Source organism: Brassica napus, chromosome A1, assembly GCF_020379485.1.
Source record: "Brassica napus cultivar Da-Ae chromosome A1, Da-Ae, whole genome shotgun sequence".
Lineage (NCBI taxonomy): Eukaryota > Viridiplantae > Streptophyta > Magnoliopsida > Brassicales > Brassicaceae > Brassica > Brassica napus.
In genome coordinates, this window is record NC_063434.1 from 29,839,152 (window position 1) to 29,856,562 (window position 17,411).

Sequence of the window (17,411 nt, forward strand, 5' to 3'; positions counted from 1 at the left end):
ATAAATAATAAAATAAAAAATAAAAATTTTAAAAACAGTTTCAAAAAGTATTTTTAAATTATAAAAATAAAATCTGAAAAAAATAAAAAAAAATTTGAAATTTTTTTTTTTTTTTAAAATTATAAAAATTTCGAATCTGAAAACATATAATCTGAAACTATAAAAAAAATTTTATTTTTTTTTATTTTTATTTTTATTTTATTTTTATTTTTATTTATTTTAGTTTGTTTATTTAATTTTAAACCAAGGGTATTATAGATATTTTACCCTTTAATGAATGTCATTTTTGTGACTTTCTCCTTCTAGTGCTATTTTTGAGACATAAACTTCAAAAGGTGCTATTATTTACAATTGCCCTTTAAGAAAAGGCATAATAAGATCTTAACTAAGATTTTTCTCAACCTCTTTCAATCCGTAAATACTTTGGGTTGATTAATACAACAACACTCGTTATATACAAATTTCAACATAAGGAGTTCTTCAACAACCAACATAAAAAGTTTTACGTTACTACTAAAACTGAGAAAGACGATTACATTGTGAACCAAGGATATACCGGAAATAACCCAAAAAAAAAAACAAACAAAGAGTCTTTGTTTCTAAATTTTAAAGTCTCTCCGGTGACATCTATCAAAGTTAGTTTGAGAGTGAACGCAAGAAAGCATCAATCATCAAGCCTCACTCACAAGCTTCTTCCAAGGACTCGTTTACTGGTTTTAATCCAGTTTTACCATTGCTAGATCTCGAACAAGGGCTTTCGTGGACAGCATTAATCAGTGTTCTTGTTTCTTGGGATCATTTTTGTTCTGAACTGCTCCTGCGCTGTGTCGTCCGGTTAATGGCTGTCTCTCTTCACGAGACAAAGAGCTGACTGCGACGCTGAAGCTTTTTCTCCAAGAAAGGATGAGTTTTGGCCGAGTCAAAGGAAGCTAGAAAGATACTTGGAACATAAGCTACCTTGTCACATCATACTTTTTTTCCCTCGTTACTCTGTTTAAAATTTTAAAAGACGTAGGACCCACGTCACAACTCAAAAGAAACCTTTTATCCTTTCGCAGCAAAATTCTTACAGATAATTCATAAAACAATAGACAAAATTGGTCGGATTGTCCAACAAATAGCCTTCGAAAAAGTTAACCACCAACGAGAGATTGACATGTGTACTGTAATATACAAACACACTATGGATGTTCAGACACGAATTAATGTGAGTGAATAACAAAACCGTGAACACTCAATAATATGATTTGATTCCAATTTGTAAAGTCAAATTTAGATCGGAGATCTTGTAATAATTTCTATAAAATATAACGCAAACCCACTTATATTGGCATATTTCAGGCCCACGCTAAGTTTTGTAATGTAAAAGGCCCAACAGGTAAATACCTCAACAATGATCGAGGGTAATCTCGTCATTTAAAGTTTCGAAGGGAGACGAACCAATCCGTCTTTCGCTCTTACTCGGTCAACAAACCACTCGAAGACGAACACGTGTCACATTGTGGTTGGCTTCACGATGAGCGCATCGGGTGCTATATAAATGCCGTTAAGGCCTCATAACGGTTTTCTAATTTCCCGCTAGAAAGAGAAGAGAAGTGAAAGAAGAAGATGGCGATGGAAGTAGCAACACCGGCTTTTGCACCGATCACATCACCGGAGATAAACATCGTCCTCGCTGCGACGGCGAAGAAGGCTTCCGTTGAGACTCACAAGAAGAACAGGATCCAAGTCTCCAACACGAAGAAACCTTTGTTCTTCTACGTTAATCTCGCCAAGGTTGTTTTTTGTTGATTCGTGTTTGTTAGTATTCCAAAGAGAACAATTGTGTTTTTGATTCTTTATTCGGCTGATGCAGAGGTACATTCAGCAACACAACGAGGTCGAGCTCTCTGCGCTTGGAATGGGTAATTAATTACATCCTTAATCTTCTTTAAAAGCTTGTTGATGGTGTGTGTATTTACTTTTAACTGTTTGTGTCATGACCCAAACCCAGGCCCATCTGACATTCAGCGAAGCCCAAAACCATTTCCAGAAGCCCAAGGTATTTTGTTACAAATACCCACCTTTCCACCTTGTTTTCTCAGAAACTTCAGAAAATAAAGAAGAGTTAGAGAGAGAGTGAACTAAGAAGAAGAAGTGTGATCATTTTGCAGTGAGTGGGTCGCCGGAGCTCGTCGCCGGAGCAACCGTGTGCCGTGATCACGTTCAGCTCGTCACCCCCGATCAACACCCTAGGTAACTGCCGGAAACCGCATGCCTTAAGTTTCAGTTTCGTTTCCGTTTTAGTAAATCGCCCATAACTTCCTAACCACTGCGAATTTCGTGCATGCAAGACCACCATCGTGTTCCTCTCGTCGAGACGAAGCCGTAGACACCAACCACACCGCAATCGGATCCCGGACGAAGCCGCTAGAGCCTCCCGAAGTTTCGCCTCTGCGCAGGCGTGAAACGCACGCGCCATCGCCGTCCGCCGGAGCCACCGCGCATCCCGGCCACTCGCCGCCGTCTCCGACCAACGTTCGCCGGAGCCGCCGTGACCGGCCACCGTCCGTTCGCCGCCGAGAAGCTGCCGCCGCGTCGCCGCCTCGCCGCCGTCGCTGCCGTTGATTTTTCGGTAAGCCGCCGCCACCCTCCGCCGTCGCCGCCGGTGACAATTGTCCGGTGACTCGCCGACGACTCGCCAACTCGGCTGAGTCGACCCGGTGAGTCAACTCGGTGACTCGGTTAACCGGTTGGATTGACTGGTTTAAATTGATTTAGGGTTGGTTAGGTTAAACCGCCGGTTAAAATCAATTGGATTTCGGTTAGGATAAACCGGTTAGATGGATTAATTAATTAATTAATCAATTGTTGGTTAAGGTAAACCGGATGGTCCAATTGGAATCGATTTCGGTTGAGTTCAACCGGTTGGTTTAAATCAATTCCAATCTGGTCAAGGGTTAACCGGCTTGGGTCAAAGTTGACCGGGTTGACCTTTGACCAGCGTGTTGACTTTTCCGTAAATCTTGACTAAACCCATTTTAAACCGTTCGAAAGCCGTTCCGACTCAGAATTTCGCCCTGATTTCAGATTTGGAATCTATTTGAGCAGCTGGAGTTCATAGGTACCACGTCTTCTTGTTGCTAAGGTGAGGGCTTCTCCGTTTAAATCCCGAACTAGTTTAGTACTACCATTATGGAAAGTTTAGTTTCGAAACATGATCCGTCTCTGTGAATCGAGTCTGTTTGAGAGTCTTGCTTGTTCATTATTGATATTGATTGTTAAACCGGAAATAGGATAATAGAGGATTCAACGGTTGATTGAAATGATTGATGTTAAGAACTGTTAAATATATATATATTTATATATGCTAGTCCATGTGTTGAGATTGCGGGGTGCAGAGGTGATTGCACTAGGCCGCATGTTTGAGAGATCGCGGGGTACGGAGATATCTGTACTAGGCCGTGTGTTTAGCGGGGTACAGAGACGTTTGTACTAGGCCGCTTTGTTTGTGGAGATTGCGGGGGTACAGAGTGGACTACTGTACTTACGACGCTTGTAGAGTCATATATAATTATATCCTTATAAGGAAATGCGGTATACTATTATCGCATTGGTTGTAGCATGTCTAGTCCACTAGACATATGTTGATTGTTTTGTGTGGTGTAATAGACGCCGTGTTTGTTTCATGCTAGAGCTAGGCCTACATTTTAGTAGTGCTATGAACTCAGTCAGTGGTTTGCGGTTTAGCATCCCCATACCTCACTGGGCGATTCCCCTGTCGCTCACCCCTCTTTATTTCCCCTTTCAGGTGAGACCGATGAGCGGGAGTGATTATACCGGACCGGTGCTTTTGGGCTTTTACTACTATCGAGCTTTGGACTTCTATCACTTTTATCGTTTTATCGCTTTTGGGCCTTTGGGCTCCTATCTATCGTTTATGTTATCTCGTATTTCGGACTTTCGGTTTATGTCGTACTTTATATTTCGAATGTTATCGTTATTGGGCCTTTAGGCCTTATGATATTGTATTGACTTTTATATTTATAAATGGAGATTTCATAAACTATTATTTATCGAATTGTTTTATTATTTCGAAAGTGACGGGTGTCACAGTTTTGGTATCAGAGCGGGGTTCCGTCCCGGCTCCGACCCGGGATGGCGATTTTGGAGACTTGGTTTTATTCGGTTTTATTCGATTTTAACGGTTTTAGACGATTTCAAAATATTTTCGGAGATTTGGGAATTTTGAAAACAAAAATAAATAGCACCTTTCCGTTCGGTATCTCTCCTCTTTAAATGTTTGTATCAAGAATTCAACAGAAGCTTACTTTTTCGCTTTCCTTTCAGATGCCGCCAAGGAGAAGAACCACACGTGCCCAGACTGCCAGAGTTGTTAGAGACGATGTAGATGAGCATGAGCAGCCCGCAGTTCCGCCACCCGCGGCTCCACCAGTTGATCAGGATGCATTGAGACAGATGGTTCAGGATGCCGCTAGGCAGGCCGCTCAGGAGGCACTTCAGCAGATTGCCCAGGAGACAGCCAGGCAGGCCGCTCAGGAGGCTGCCCGAGTAGCTGCTCAGGAGGTTGCTCGTCAGATGGCTGCCGTTCAGCAGGGTCCTCAGGTTCAGGTGCAGCAGGGTCCACAGATTCGGGTTCAGCAAGTTCCACCGGTTCAGGTTCAGCAGGATCAGCAGATTCCCGCTCAGCATGATCATCAGGATCCCGTTCAGCAGGTTCCCCTTCCTCAGGTTCCACTGCAGCAGGATCCAGCTCAGCAGTTTGCTCATGGTGTTCAGGATCTACCGCCACCACCACCGCGACCTCATGTTTACCCAGTTTATGATGAGAGGTTCTACAGGCTGACATGTCAGATGAGGAACATGGATATGGAGCATTTTAGCGGGACAGTGGATGCTGTAGCTGCACATGATTGGAAGTTAGCCTTGCAGCGGAAGCTGGAGATTATTGAGTGTCCACCAGAGTTGTCGCTCAGATTGACTATGCAGTATCTTCGTGGAGATGCTCTTATATGGTGGGAAGGAATACGATTGAGTCATTTTGGGCCAGAGAGGCTTACCTTCGCTGACTTCATTCGAGAGTTTGATAGGAAATACTTTCCGAAGGAAGCTATGGATAGGAAGAAATGCGAGTTCGAGCATGTAAGCCAGGGAGAGATGTCTATCAGGGAGTATGAGGTTGTGTTCAACCAACTTCGCAGATTTGCTGGAGTGGGCATTTCAGAGGAAGACTTGATCAGGAAGTTTTTGAGTGGGATGCGAGTGGAGATTCGCAACAGGTGTCGGGTAGTCACCTACCACAGATTGGGAGATTTGGTGGAGAAAGCTGCCGAGCAGGAGGCAGGCTTGGCGGAGGAGCAGAAACTTACCAAAGCAGTTCAGGTTAAGTCTGGAAAAGCTCCAGAGTCTCAGAGGAGAGCAGGGGACCCGTCGGGATTACCGATATGTCCTCGTTGCCATCGCAGTCACAGTGGGCAGTGTATGAGGTGTCTTATTTGCGGTAAGATTGGACACATTGCGAAGTTTTGTCGGGTTAAGCCATTGGATACGCCACCAGTCAGACAGATTGCAGCACCAGCAGCACCAGCAGCGGCACAGGTCTGTTTTGGCTGTGGTCAGCCAGGTCACTTCATCAGAGATTGTCCGAGGAGGGGCAATGCGGCACTTCCACCACCACCGAAGCGTCTAGCCATCGCTCCACGTGTGTTTGCGGTTGGAGATCCTCAGGGAGCTGAGCCGATAGCAGGATCGGTTTCCGTTGGAGGAGAGTCAGCTTATACCTTATTCGACACGGGAGCTTCTCATAGTTTTGTGAGTCCGCGCTTAGTCCAGTCTTGGTCTTTTCGGGGAGTCTTTGAACCGAAGGCTAAGCAGATTCAGACTGCCGGTACAGAGAAGTTGGGAGCAGTTGGCATTCATCACGATGTACCAGTTCTACTTGGAGGAGTCGAGTTGCTCGGAGATTTGACGGAGATGGAGATGAGCTCCTACGATGTTATACTTGGGATGGATTGGTTGTCGCGACATCGAGTAGTCTTGGATTGTCCGAAGGCAAGAGTTAACATCCCTAGAGAAGAAGGAAAGATCATTTGCGAGGGCATTCAGACACACCAGGAAATTCCTATCGTCTCCATGTTGCGTGCAGAAGAATTATTGGAGAGTGGAGCAGAGGGATTTTTGACAACCATTTCGATGGTTAAGGAGGACGGTCAGCAGGAGCTGCATGATATACCAGTGGTCGCCGAGTACGAGGATGTCTTTGAGGCTTTAAAAGGGCCACCACCAGCTAGAGCGGACGTACTTACGATAGAAGTAGAGCCAGGAGCAGCACCAGTTTCACGAGCTCCATACCGTCTCGCACCAACTGAGATGGCAGAGTTAAAGAAGCAGTTGGAGGAACTATCTGATAAGGGGTTTATCAGGCCGAGTACGTCACCGTGGGGAGCACCAGTGTTGTTTGTGAAGAAGAAAGATGGGAGTTTCAGACTTTGTATCGATTACAGAGGTTTGAACAAAGTGACCATCAAGAATAAGTACCCGCTCCCGCGTATCGACGAGTTGTTGGACCAGTTGCAGGGAGCTTCATGGTTCTCTAAGATTGACTTGGCATCGGGATACCACCAGATTGCGATAGCTGAGGGAGATGTGCGGAAGACGGCATTCCGTACCCGTTATGGACATTACGAGTTTGTGGTAATGCCATTTGGGTTGACGAACGCACCGGCAGCATTCATGAAGCTCATGAATGATGTGTTTCGAGAGCACTTGGATAAGTGTGTGATCGTCTTCATCGACGACATCTTGGTTTATTCTCGGAGTAGAGAAGAGCACGCTGAACATTTGCGGATTGTGTTGGGTAAGCTTCGGGAACATCAGTTGTTTGCCAAGCTGAGTAAGTGTAGCTTTTGGCAGAGGAAGATTGGATTTTTGGGTCACGTGGTTTCAGAAGCAGGAGTTGCCGTAGATCAGGAGAAGATTACCGCCATTTCAGAGTGGCCGACACCTAAGAGTGCAACGGAGATCCGCAGTTTTCTCGGTTTGGCAGGATACTACAGAAAGTATGTCAACAGTTTTGCTAGCATTGCAAAGCCAATGACGCGGCTAACAGGAAAAGACGCCGAGTTTGATTGGACAGAGGAATGTTCGGGGAGTTTCAGTGAGTTGAAGCGACAGCTGACCCATGCGCCAGTTTTGGTACTCCCGAGGCCAGGGATACCATATGATGTTTACACTGATGCGTCAGGCACCGGATTAGGATGTGTACTGATGCAGGAGGGTCAGGTCATTGCCTATGCATCACGACAGTTGAGGCCTCACGAGGCCAATTATCCTACGCATGATTTGGAGTTGGCAGCAGTTGTATTTGCATTGAAGATCTGGAGGTCATACTTATATGGAGAGAAGGTGAAGATTTTCACGGATCACCAGAGTCTGAAGTACATATTTACGCAGGCGGACTTGAATTTGAGGCAGCGTAGATGGATGGAGTTGTTAGCAGACTACAACTTGGAGATCGCATATCATCCGGGAAAGGCTAATCATGTGGCGGATGCCTTGAGTAGGCGTAGAAGCGATGTATCGGGAACCAAAGAGGTCCAAGAGCTTACTGGGACACTTGCTAGTCTCAGATTATGTGCAGTTACTGTAGAGGGAGAGTCAGTTGGAGCTGAGGCTGTAGAGCGGGCAGACTTACTATGGAGGGTACGCAAAGCCCAAGATAATGATGAAGCTTTGTGTAAGCAGATCGAGATGGAGAGTATTGGTTATCATACATCCTCCAGCGGGATGTTCATGTACCGAAACCGGGTTTGTGTGCCCAATGATGAGCTGTTAAGAAAGGAGATCTTACGGCAAGCACACCACTCGAGTTTCTCTATTCATCCAGGAAATACCAAGATGTATAGGGATCTGAAGCGATATTACCATTGGCCTGGTATGAAGAGAGATGTTGCTTCATTTGTATCGCAATGTCAGACGTGTCAGATGGTTAAGGCCGAGCATCAGGTTCCTAGCGGGTTATTGCAAAACCTTCCATTACCGGAGTGGAAATGGGACATGGTAACTATGGATTTTGTGACGGGTTTGCCGACTACATCAGGAGGAAAGAATGCCATATGGGTAATCGTGGATAGACTTACGAAGTCAGCCCATTTTCTAGCGGTTAAGAAGACAGACAGAGCTGATCAGCTAGCACAGACTTTCATCAGCGAGATTGTGAGATTGCATGGAGTTCCTGTCAGCATTGTATCGGATCGGGATACAAAGTTCACGTCTGAGTTTTGGAGGGCCTTCCAGAAGGCACTTGGAATAAAGGTTCATATGAGTACGGCGTATCACCCGCAGACAGATGGTCAGTCAGAGAGGACAATTCAGACTTTGGAGGATATGCTTAGAGCTTGTGTTTTAGATTGGGAAGGTAGTTGGGTGAAGTATCTACCTCTAGCCGAGTTTGCCTACAACAACAGCTATCATTCGAGCATTGGGATGGCACCATATGAGGCTCTATATGGTAGGCCTTGTCGCACACCACTTTGTTGGACGGAAGTGGGAGAGCGACGTGAGATAGAACCAGCCATGGTTCAAGAGACAGTCGAGCAGGTTGAGATGCTCAAGATGCGGCTTAAGGAAGCCCATGACCGTCAGAAGAGTTATGCAGATAAGCGGCGTAAGGATTTGGAGTTCCAGGTTGGCGACCTGGTATACCTGAAAATGAGGACATTTCAGGGAGGATCTAAGACTCGGAAGCTAAAGAAGCTTAAACCGAGATATATGGGACCATATCCTATTCTGGAGCGGATTGGAGCAGTTGCTTACCGATTGGATTTATCAGGAGAGTTATCAGATTTCCATGATGTGTTCCATGTTTCCGTTTTGAGGAAAGTAGTGAGAGAGCCAGAGCTCATTTTGCAGCAGCCACCTAGAGACCTTGGCAAAGGTTTACGTGGGTTGTGCCAGCCAGTAGAGATATTGGATCGCCAAGTGAAAGCAGATCATGGTATGATGACAATGTTGGTCAAGGTTCGTTGGGAGAGAGACGGGATTCAGGAGGAGACCTGGGAGTCCGAGCCCCAAATGAGGATTGATTATCCAGACCTGTTTTGGGGTGTCATTGGAGAGTTTGGTGACTCGAATTCGGGGTCGAATTCCTTATTAGTGGGGGAGAGTTGTCATGACCCAAACCCAGGCCCATCTGACATTCAGCGAAGCCCAAAACCATTTCCAGAAGCCCAAGGTATTTTGTTACAAATACCCACCTTTCCACCTTGTTTTCTCAGAAACTTCAGAAAATAAAGAAGAGTTAGAGAGAGAGTGAACTAAGAAGAAGAAGTGTGATCATTTTGCAGTGAGTGGGTCGCCGGAGCTCGTCGCCGGAGCAACCGTGTGCCGTGATCACGTTCAGCTCGTCACCCCCGATCAACACCCTAGGTAACTGCCGGAAACCGCATGCCTTAAGTTTCAGTTTCGTTTCCGTTTTAGTAAATCGCCCATAACTTCCTAACCACTGCGAATTTCGTGCATGCAAGACCACCATCGTGTTCCTCTCGTCGAGACGAAGCCGTAGACACCAACCACACCGCAATCGGATCCCGGACGAAGCCGCTAGAGCCTCCCGAAGTTTCGCCTCTGCGCAGGCGTGAAACGCACGCGCCATCGCCGTCCGCCGGAGCCACCGCGCATCCCGGCCACTCGCCGCCGTCTCCGACCAACGTTCGCCGGAGCCGCCGTGACCGGCCACCGTCCGTTCGCCGCCGAGAAGCTGCCGCCGCGTCGCCGCCTCGCCGCCGTCGCTGCCGTTGATTTTTCGGTAAGCCGCCGCCACCCTCCGCCGTCGCCGCCGGTGACAATTGTCCGGTGACTCGCCGACGACTCGCCAACTCGGCTGAGTCGACCCGGTGAGTCAACTCGGTGACTCGGTTAACCGGTTGGATTGACTGGTTTAAATTGATTTAGGGTTGGTTAGGTTAAACCGCCGGTTAAAATCAATTGGATTTCGGTTAGGATAAACCGGTTAGATGGATTAATTAATTAATTAATCAATTGTTGGTTAAGGTAAACCGGATGGTCCAATTGGAATCGATTTCGGTTGAGTTCAACCGGTTGGTTTAAATCAATTCCAATCTGGTCAAGGGTTAACCGGCTTGGGTCAAAGTTGACCGGGTTGACCTTTGACCAGCGTGTTGACTTTTCCGTAAATCTTGACTAAACCCATTTTAAACCGTTCGAAAGCCGTTCCGACTCAGAATTTCGCCCTGATTTCAGATTTGGAATCTATTTGAGCAGCTGGAGTTCATAGGTACCACGTCTTCTTGTTGCTAAGGTGAGGGCTTCTCCGTTTAAATCCCGAACTAGTTTAGTACTACCATTATGGAAAGTTTAGTTTCGAAACATGATCCGTCTCTGTGAATCGAGTCTGTTTGAGAGTCTTGCTTGTTCATTATTGATATTGATTGTTAAACCGGAAATAGGATAATAGAGGATTCAACGGTTGATTGAAATGATTGATGTTAAGAACTGTTAAATATATATATATTTATATATGCTAGTCCATGTGTTGAGATTGCGGGGTGCAGAGGTGATTGCACTAGGCCGCATGTTTGAGAGATCGCGGGGTACGGAGATATCTGTACTAGGCCGTGTGTTTAGCGGGGTACAGAGACGTTTGTACTAGGCCGCTTTGTTTGTGGAGATTGCGGGGGTACAGAGTGGACTACTGTACTTACGACGCTTGTAGAGTCATATATAATTATATCCTTATAAGGAAATGCGGTATACTATTATCGCATTGGTTGTAGCATGTCTAGTCCACTAGACATATGTTGATTGTTTTGTGTGGTGTAATAGACGCCGTGTTTGTTTCATGCTAGAGCTAGGCCTACATTTTAGTAGTGCTATGAACTCAGTCAGTGGTTTGCGGTTTAGCATCCCCATACCTCACTGGGCGATTCCCCTGTCGCTCACCCCTCTTTATTTCCCCTTTCAGGTGAGACCGATGAGCGGGAGTGATTATACCGGACCGGTGCTTTTGGGCTTTTACTACTATCGAGCTTTGGACTTCTATCACTTTTATCGTTTTATCGCTTTTGGGCCTTTGGGCTCCTATCTATCGTTTATGTTATCTCGTATTTCGGACTTTCGGTTTATGTCGTACTTTATATTTCGAATGTTATCGTTATTGGGCCTTTAGGCCTTATGATATTGTATTGACTTTTATATTTATAAATGGAGATTTCATAAACTATTATTTATCGAATTGTTTTATTATTTCGAAAGTGACGGGTGTCACAGTTTGTTTTTGTAAATAGCAATAACTACCGTGGTAACAATCTCTGAGATCTTGAAGAACAATGGATTGGCTACAGAGAAGAGTAAGTTTAAAGTCTCTCTCTCTCTCTCTCTCTCTCTCTTTCATGATAAAAAAAAAACTTTCGTCTGATTCAAGAATGTGTTTTCATGTTTGTTCAGAAGTGTTGACATCGACAGTGGGAATGAAAGACGAGACTAAAGGAAAGATGGTTCAGAAGGCAAAGGCAAGTCTTTTCTTTCTTTACCATCTAACGTCATGATTCTTATTTTACATCTCTTTGTATTTATGTGTTACGCAGATTGAGATTGTGTTGGGAAAGTCAGCCAAGTTTGACTCTTTGGTGCCGCCTGTGACCAACGGCAAGACTCCTGAGGAGGTAGCCAAAGCAGAGACGGAGGCGGCTGTTGAAGTACAAGAAGCTGCAGCCACCGAGGCATAAGACTGATCTGGCTCAGAAACACAAGAAAGATCGTTCCATCTTTTTAATGTTTTGTTGTTTTTGTTTCACTTGTGACATATCGAACATAATACTCTAGATATGTAAATAATAAGTACATTGACGGTTTAACTGTGTTTCGTGACAAGCAGTCATACAGATAAAAACAATATATCTACAAATATATTGAGTTTTTGGTAAATACTTTATATACTGAAGCCTATAAACTTTAGTGTTGTTTTAAGATTTCTACCATGTTCTACATTTGTATTAATGTATGATAAACTCTTTTTCATGGTAAATAAGCATCGTTTAATTGTTTTTATCAATTAATTTAGTAAAACTTCATAATACTCCCTAAATCGATGAATTAACCACTATAAAATTATGATTTTCTTGATAAACGGAGACGAAAAAGGCTCCAAACCTCTTTGAACATCATCACATGTTAGTGCATGATGAAACTAGGCATTAAAACAATATTGTCATATTTTTTGATTTTTTTTCAAAATCTATGGGCTAACCCCTACAAATATCTTGAGTTTTTGGTAAATACTTTATATACTGAAGCCTATAATCTTTAGTGTTGTTTTAAAATTTCTACCATATTGTAAATTTGTATTAATGTATGCTAAACTTCTTTTCATGGTAAATGAGCATCGTTCAATTTTTTTTATCAATTAATTTAATAAAACTTCATAATACTCTATAAATCGATGGAGTAACCACTATAAAATTATTATTTTCTTGATAAACGGAGACGGCAAAGGCTCCAAACCTCTTTGAACATCATCATATGTTAGTGAACGATGCAACTAGGCATTAAAACAATATTGTCATGTTTTTTGAAATTTTCTCAAAATCTATAGGCTAACCCCTACAAATATATTGAGTTTTTAGTAAATACTTTATATACTGAAGCGTATAATCTTTAGTGTTCTTTTAAAATTTCTACCATATTGTACATTTGTATTAATGTATGCTAAACTCTTTTTCATGGTAAATGAGCATCGTTCAATTGTTTTTATAAAATTAATATAGTAAAACTTCATAATATCCCTAAATCGATGGAATAACCACTATATAATTATTATTTTCTTGATAAACGGAGACGACAAAGACTCCAAACCTCTTTGAACATCATCATATGTTAGTGCATGATACAACTAGGCATTAAAACAATATTGTCATATTTTTTGAAATTTTCTCAAAATCTATGGGCTAACCCCTACAAATATATTGAGTTTTTGGTAAATACTTTATATACTGAAACCTATAATCTTTAGTGTTGTTTAAAAATTTCTACCATATTTTACATTTGTATTAATGTATGCTAAACTCTTTTTCATGGTAAATGAGCATTGTTCAATTTTTTTTATCAACTAATTTAGTAAAACTTCATAATACTCTCTAAATCTATGGAATAACCACTATAAAATTATGATTTTCTTTATAAACTGAGACGACAAAGGGTCCAAACCTCTTCGAACATCATCATATGTTAGTGCAGGATGCAACTAGGCATTAAAACAATATTGTCATATTTTTTGAAATTTTCTCAAAATCTATGGGCTTACCCCTACGAAAATATTGAGTTTTTGGTAAATACTTTATATACTGAAGCCTATAATCTTTCGTGTTGTTTTAAAATTTCTACTTTATTGTAAATTTGTATTAATGTATGCTAAACTCCTTTTCATGGTAAATGAGCATCGTTCAATTTTTTTTATCAATTAATTTAGTAAAACTTCATAATACTCCCTAAATCGATGGAATAACCACTATAAATTTAATATTTTCTTGATAAACGGAGAGGACAAAGACTCCAAACTTCTTTGAACATCATCATATGTTAGTGCAGGATGCAACTAAGCATTAAAACAATATTGTCATATTTTTTGAAATTTTCTCAAAATCTATGGGCTAACCCCTATAAAAATATTGAGTTTTTGGTAAATACTTTATATACTGAAGCCTATAATCTTTACTGTTGTTTTAAATTTTTTACCATATTGTACATTTGTATTAATGTATGCTAAACTCTTTTTCATGGTAAATGAGCATCGTTTAATTGTTTTAATCAACTAATTTAGTAAAACTTCATAATACTCCCTAAATCTATGGAATAACCACTATAAAATTATTATTTTCTTTATAAACAGAGACGACAAAGGGTCCAAACCTCTTTGAACATCATCATATGTTAGTGCAGGATGCAACTATGCATTAAATCAATATTGTCATATTTTTTGAAATTTTCTCAAAATCTATGGGCTAACACCCCTACAAATATATTGAGTTTTTGGTAAATACTTTATATACTGAAACCTATAATCTTTAGTGTTGTTTTAAAATTTCTACCATATTGTAAATTTGTATTAATGTATGCAAAACTCATTTTCATGGTAAATGAGCATCGTTCAATTTTTTTTATCAATTAATTTAGTAAAACTTCCTAATACTCCCTAAATCGATGGAGTAACCACTATAAAATTATTATTTTCTTGATAAACGGAGACGACACAGGCTCCAAACCTCTTTGAACATCATCATATGTTAGTGCAGGATGCAACTAGGCATTAAAACAATATTGTCATATTTTTTGAATTTTTTCTCAAAATCTATGGGTTAACCCTTACATAAATATTGAGTTTTTGGTAAATACTTTATATACTGAAGCCTATAATCTTTAGTGTTGTTTTAAAATTTCTACCATATTGTAAATTTGTATTAATGTATGCTAAACTCTATTTCATGGTAAATGAGCATCGTTCAATTTTTTTAATCAATTAATTTTGTAAAATTTCATACTACTCCCTAAATCGATGGAGTAACTACTATAAAATTATTATTTTCTTGATAAACGGAGACGACAAAGGCTCCAAACCTCTTTGAACATCATCATATGTTAGTGCAGGATGCAACTAGGAATTACAACAATATTTTCATATTTTTTGAAATTTTCTTAAAATCTATGGGCTAATCCCTACAAAAATTTTGAGTTTTTGGTAAATACTTTATATACTGAAGCCTATAATCTTTAGTGTTGTTTTAAAATTTCTACCATATTGTAAATTTGTATTAATGTATGCTAAACTCAGTTTCATGGTAAATGAGCATAGTTCAATTTTTTTATCAATTAATTTGTAAAACTTCATAATACTCCCTAAATCGATGGAATAACCACCATAAAATTATTATTTTCTTGATAAACGGAGACGACAAAGGCTCCAAACCTCTTTGAATATCATCATATGTTAGTGAAAGATACAACTAGGCATTAAAACAATATTGTCATATTTTTTGAAATTTTCTCAAAATCTTTGGGCTCCCTACAAATATATTAAGTTTTTGGTAAATACTTTATATACTGAAGCCTATAATCTTTAGTGTTGTTTTAAAATTTCTACCATATTGTAAATTTGTATTAATGTATGCTAAACTCCTTTTCACGGTAAATGAGCATCGTTCAATTATTTTTATCAATTAATTTAGTAAAACTTCATAATACTCCCTAAATCGATGGAGTAACCACTATAAAATTATTATTTTCTTGATAAACGGAGACGACAAAGGCTTCAAACCTCTTCGAACATCATCATATGTTAGTGCAGGATGCAACTAGGAATTAAAACAATATTTTCATATTTTTTGAAATTTTCTAAAATCTATGGGCTAACCCCTACAAAAATATTGAGTTTTTGGTAAATACTTTATATACTGAAGCCTATAATCTTTAGTGTTGTTTTAAAATTTCTACCATATTCTACATTTGTATTAATGTATGCTAAACTCTTTTTCATTGTAAATGAGCATCGTTCAATTTTTTTTTATCAATTAATTTGAAAACTTTATAATTCTCCCTAAATCGATGGAATAACCACTATAAAATTATTATTTTCTTGATAACGGAGACAACAAAGGCTCCAAACCTCTTTGAACATCATCATATGTTAGTGAATGATGTAACTAAGCATTAAAACAATATTTTCATATTTTTTGAAATTTTCTCAAAATCTATGGGCTCCCTACAAATATATTAAGTTTTTGGTAAATACTTTATATACTGAAGCCTATAATCTTTAGTGTTGTTTTAAAATTTCTACCATATTGTACATTTGTATTAATGTATGCTAAACTCTTTTTCAAGGTAAATAAGCATCGTTCAATTGTTTTAATCAATTAATTTAGTAAACCTTCATAATACTCCCTAAATTGATGAAATAACCACTATAAAATTATGATTTTCTTGATAACCGGAGACGACACAGGCTCCCAACCTCTTTGAACATCATCATATGTTAGTGCAGGATGCAACTAGGCATTAAAACAATATTGTCATATTTTTTGAAATTTTCTCAAAATCTATGGGCTAACCCCTTACATAAATATTGAGTTTTTGGTAAATACTTTATATACCGAAGCCTATAATCTTTAGTGTTGTTTTAAAATTTCTACCATATTGTAAATTTGTATTAATGTATGCTAAACTCCTTTTCATGGTAAATGAGCATCGTTCAATTTTTTTTATCAATTAATTTAGTAAAACTTCATAATACTCCCTAAATCGATGGAGTAACTACTATAAAATTATTATTTTCTTGATAAACGGAGACGACAAAGGCTCCAAACCTCTTTGAACATCATCATATGTTAGTGCAGGATGCAACTAGGAATTAAAACAATATTTTCATATTTTTTGAAATTTTCTTAAAATCTATAGGCTAACCCCTACAAAAATATTGAGTTTTTGGTAAATACTTTATATACTGAAGCCTATAATCTTTATTGTTGTTTTAAAATTTCTACCATATTGTAAATTTGTATTAATGTATGCTAAACTCAGTTTCATGGTAAATGAGCATAGTTCAATTTTTTTTATCAATTAATTTGTAAAACTTCATAATACTCCCTAAATCGATGGAATAACCACTATAAAATTATTATTTTCTTGATAAACAGAGATGACAAAGGCTCCAAACCTCTTTGAACATCATTATATGTTAGTGAAGGATGCAACTAGGCATTAAAACATTATTGTCATATTTTTTGAAATTTTCTCAAAATCTATGGGCTCCCTACAAAATATTAAGTTTTTGGTAAATACTTTATATACTGAAGCCTATAATCTTTAGTGTTGTTTTAAAATTTCTACCATATTGTAAATTTGTATTAATGTATGCTAAACTTCTTTTCATGGTAAATGAGCATCGTTCAATTTTTTTTATCAATTAATTTAATAAAACTTCATAATACTCTATAAATCGATGGAGTAACCACTATAAAATTATTATTTTCTTGATAAACGGAGACGGCAAAGGCTCCAAACCTCTTTGAACATCATCATATGTTAGTGAACGATGCAACTAGGCATTAAAACAATATTGTCATGTTTTTTGAAATTTTCTCAAAATCTATAGGCTAACCCCTACAAATATATTGAGTTTTTAGTAAATACTTTATATACTGAAGCGTATAATCTTTAGTGTTCTTTTAAAATTTCTACCATATTGTACATTTGTATTAATGTATGCTAAACTCTTTTTCATGGTAAATGAGCATCGTTCAATTGTTTTTATAAAATTAATTTAGTAAAACTTCATAATATCCCTAAATCGATGGAATAACCACTATATAATTATTATTTTCTTGATAAACGGAGACGACAAA

General features: G+C 39.5%; 1 protein-coding gene across 1 annotated transcript; it reads left to right on the top strand.

Moving 5' to 3' along the window:
* Positions 1-1,560: 1,560 nt before the first annotated feature.
* Positions 1,561-11,905, top strand: LOC106363928 (uncharacterized protein At2g34160-like). The gene is made up of 5 exons (XM_013803586.3): positions 1,561-1,776; positions 1,856-1,904; positions 11,304-11,366; positions 11,464-11,528; positions 11,604-11,905. The coding sequence occupies exons 1-5, from the start codon at positions 1,609-1,611 to the stop codon at positions 11,742-11,744; spliced, it is 486 nt and encodes a 161-aa protein (XP_013659040.2). The 5' UTR covers positions 1,561-1,608; the 3' UTR covers positions 11,745-11,905.
* Positions 11,906-17,411: the final 5,506 nt, after the last annotated feature.

Bases quoted from the DNA above. Each gene is read 5' to 3' on its own strand.
- LOC106363928 (XM_013803586.3), top strand. From the start codon at position 1,609: ATGGCGATGGAAGTAGCAACACCGGCTTTTGCACCGATCACATCACCG. The intron at 11,367-11,463 runs GTAAGTTTAAAG...ATGTTTGTTCAG, and splicing joins TGGATTGGCTACAGAGAAGA to AAGTGTTGACATCGACAGTG. The intron at 11,529-11,603 runs GCAAGTCTTTTC...TGTGTTACGCAG, and splicing joins AGATGGTTCAGAAGGCAAAG to ATTGAGATTGTGTTGGGAAA.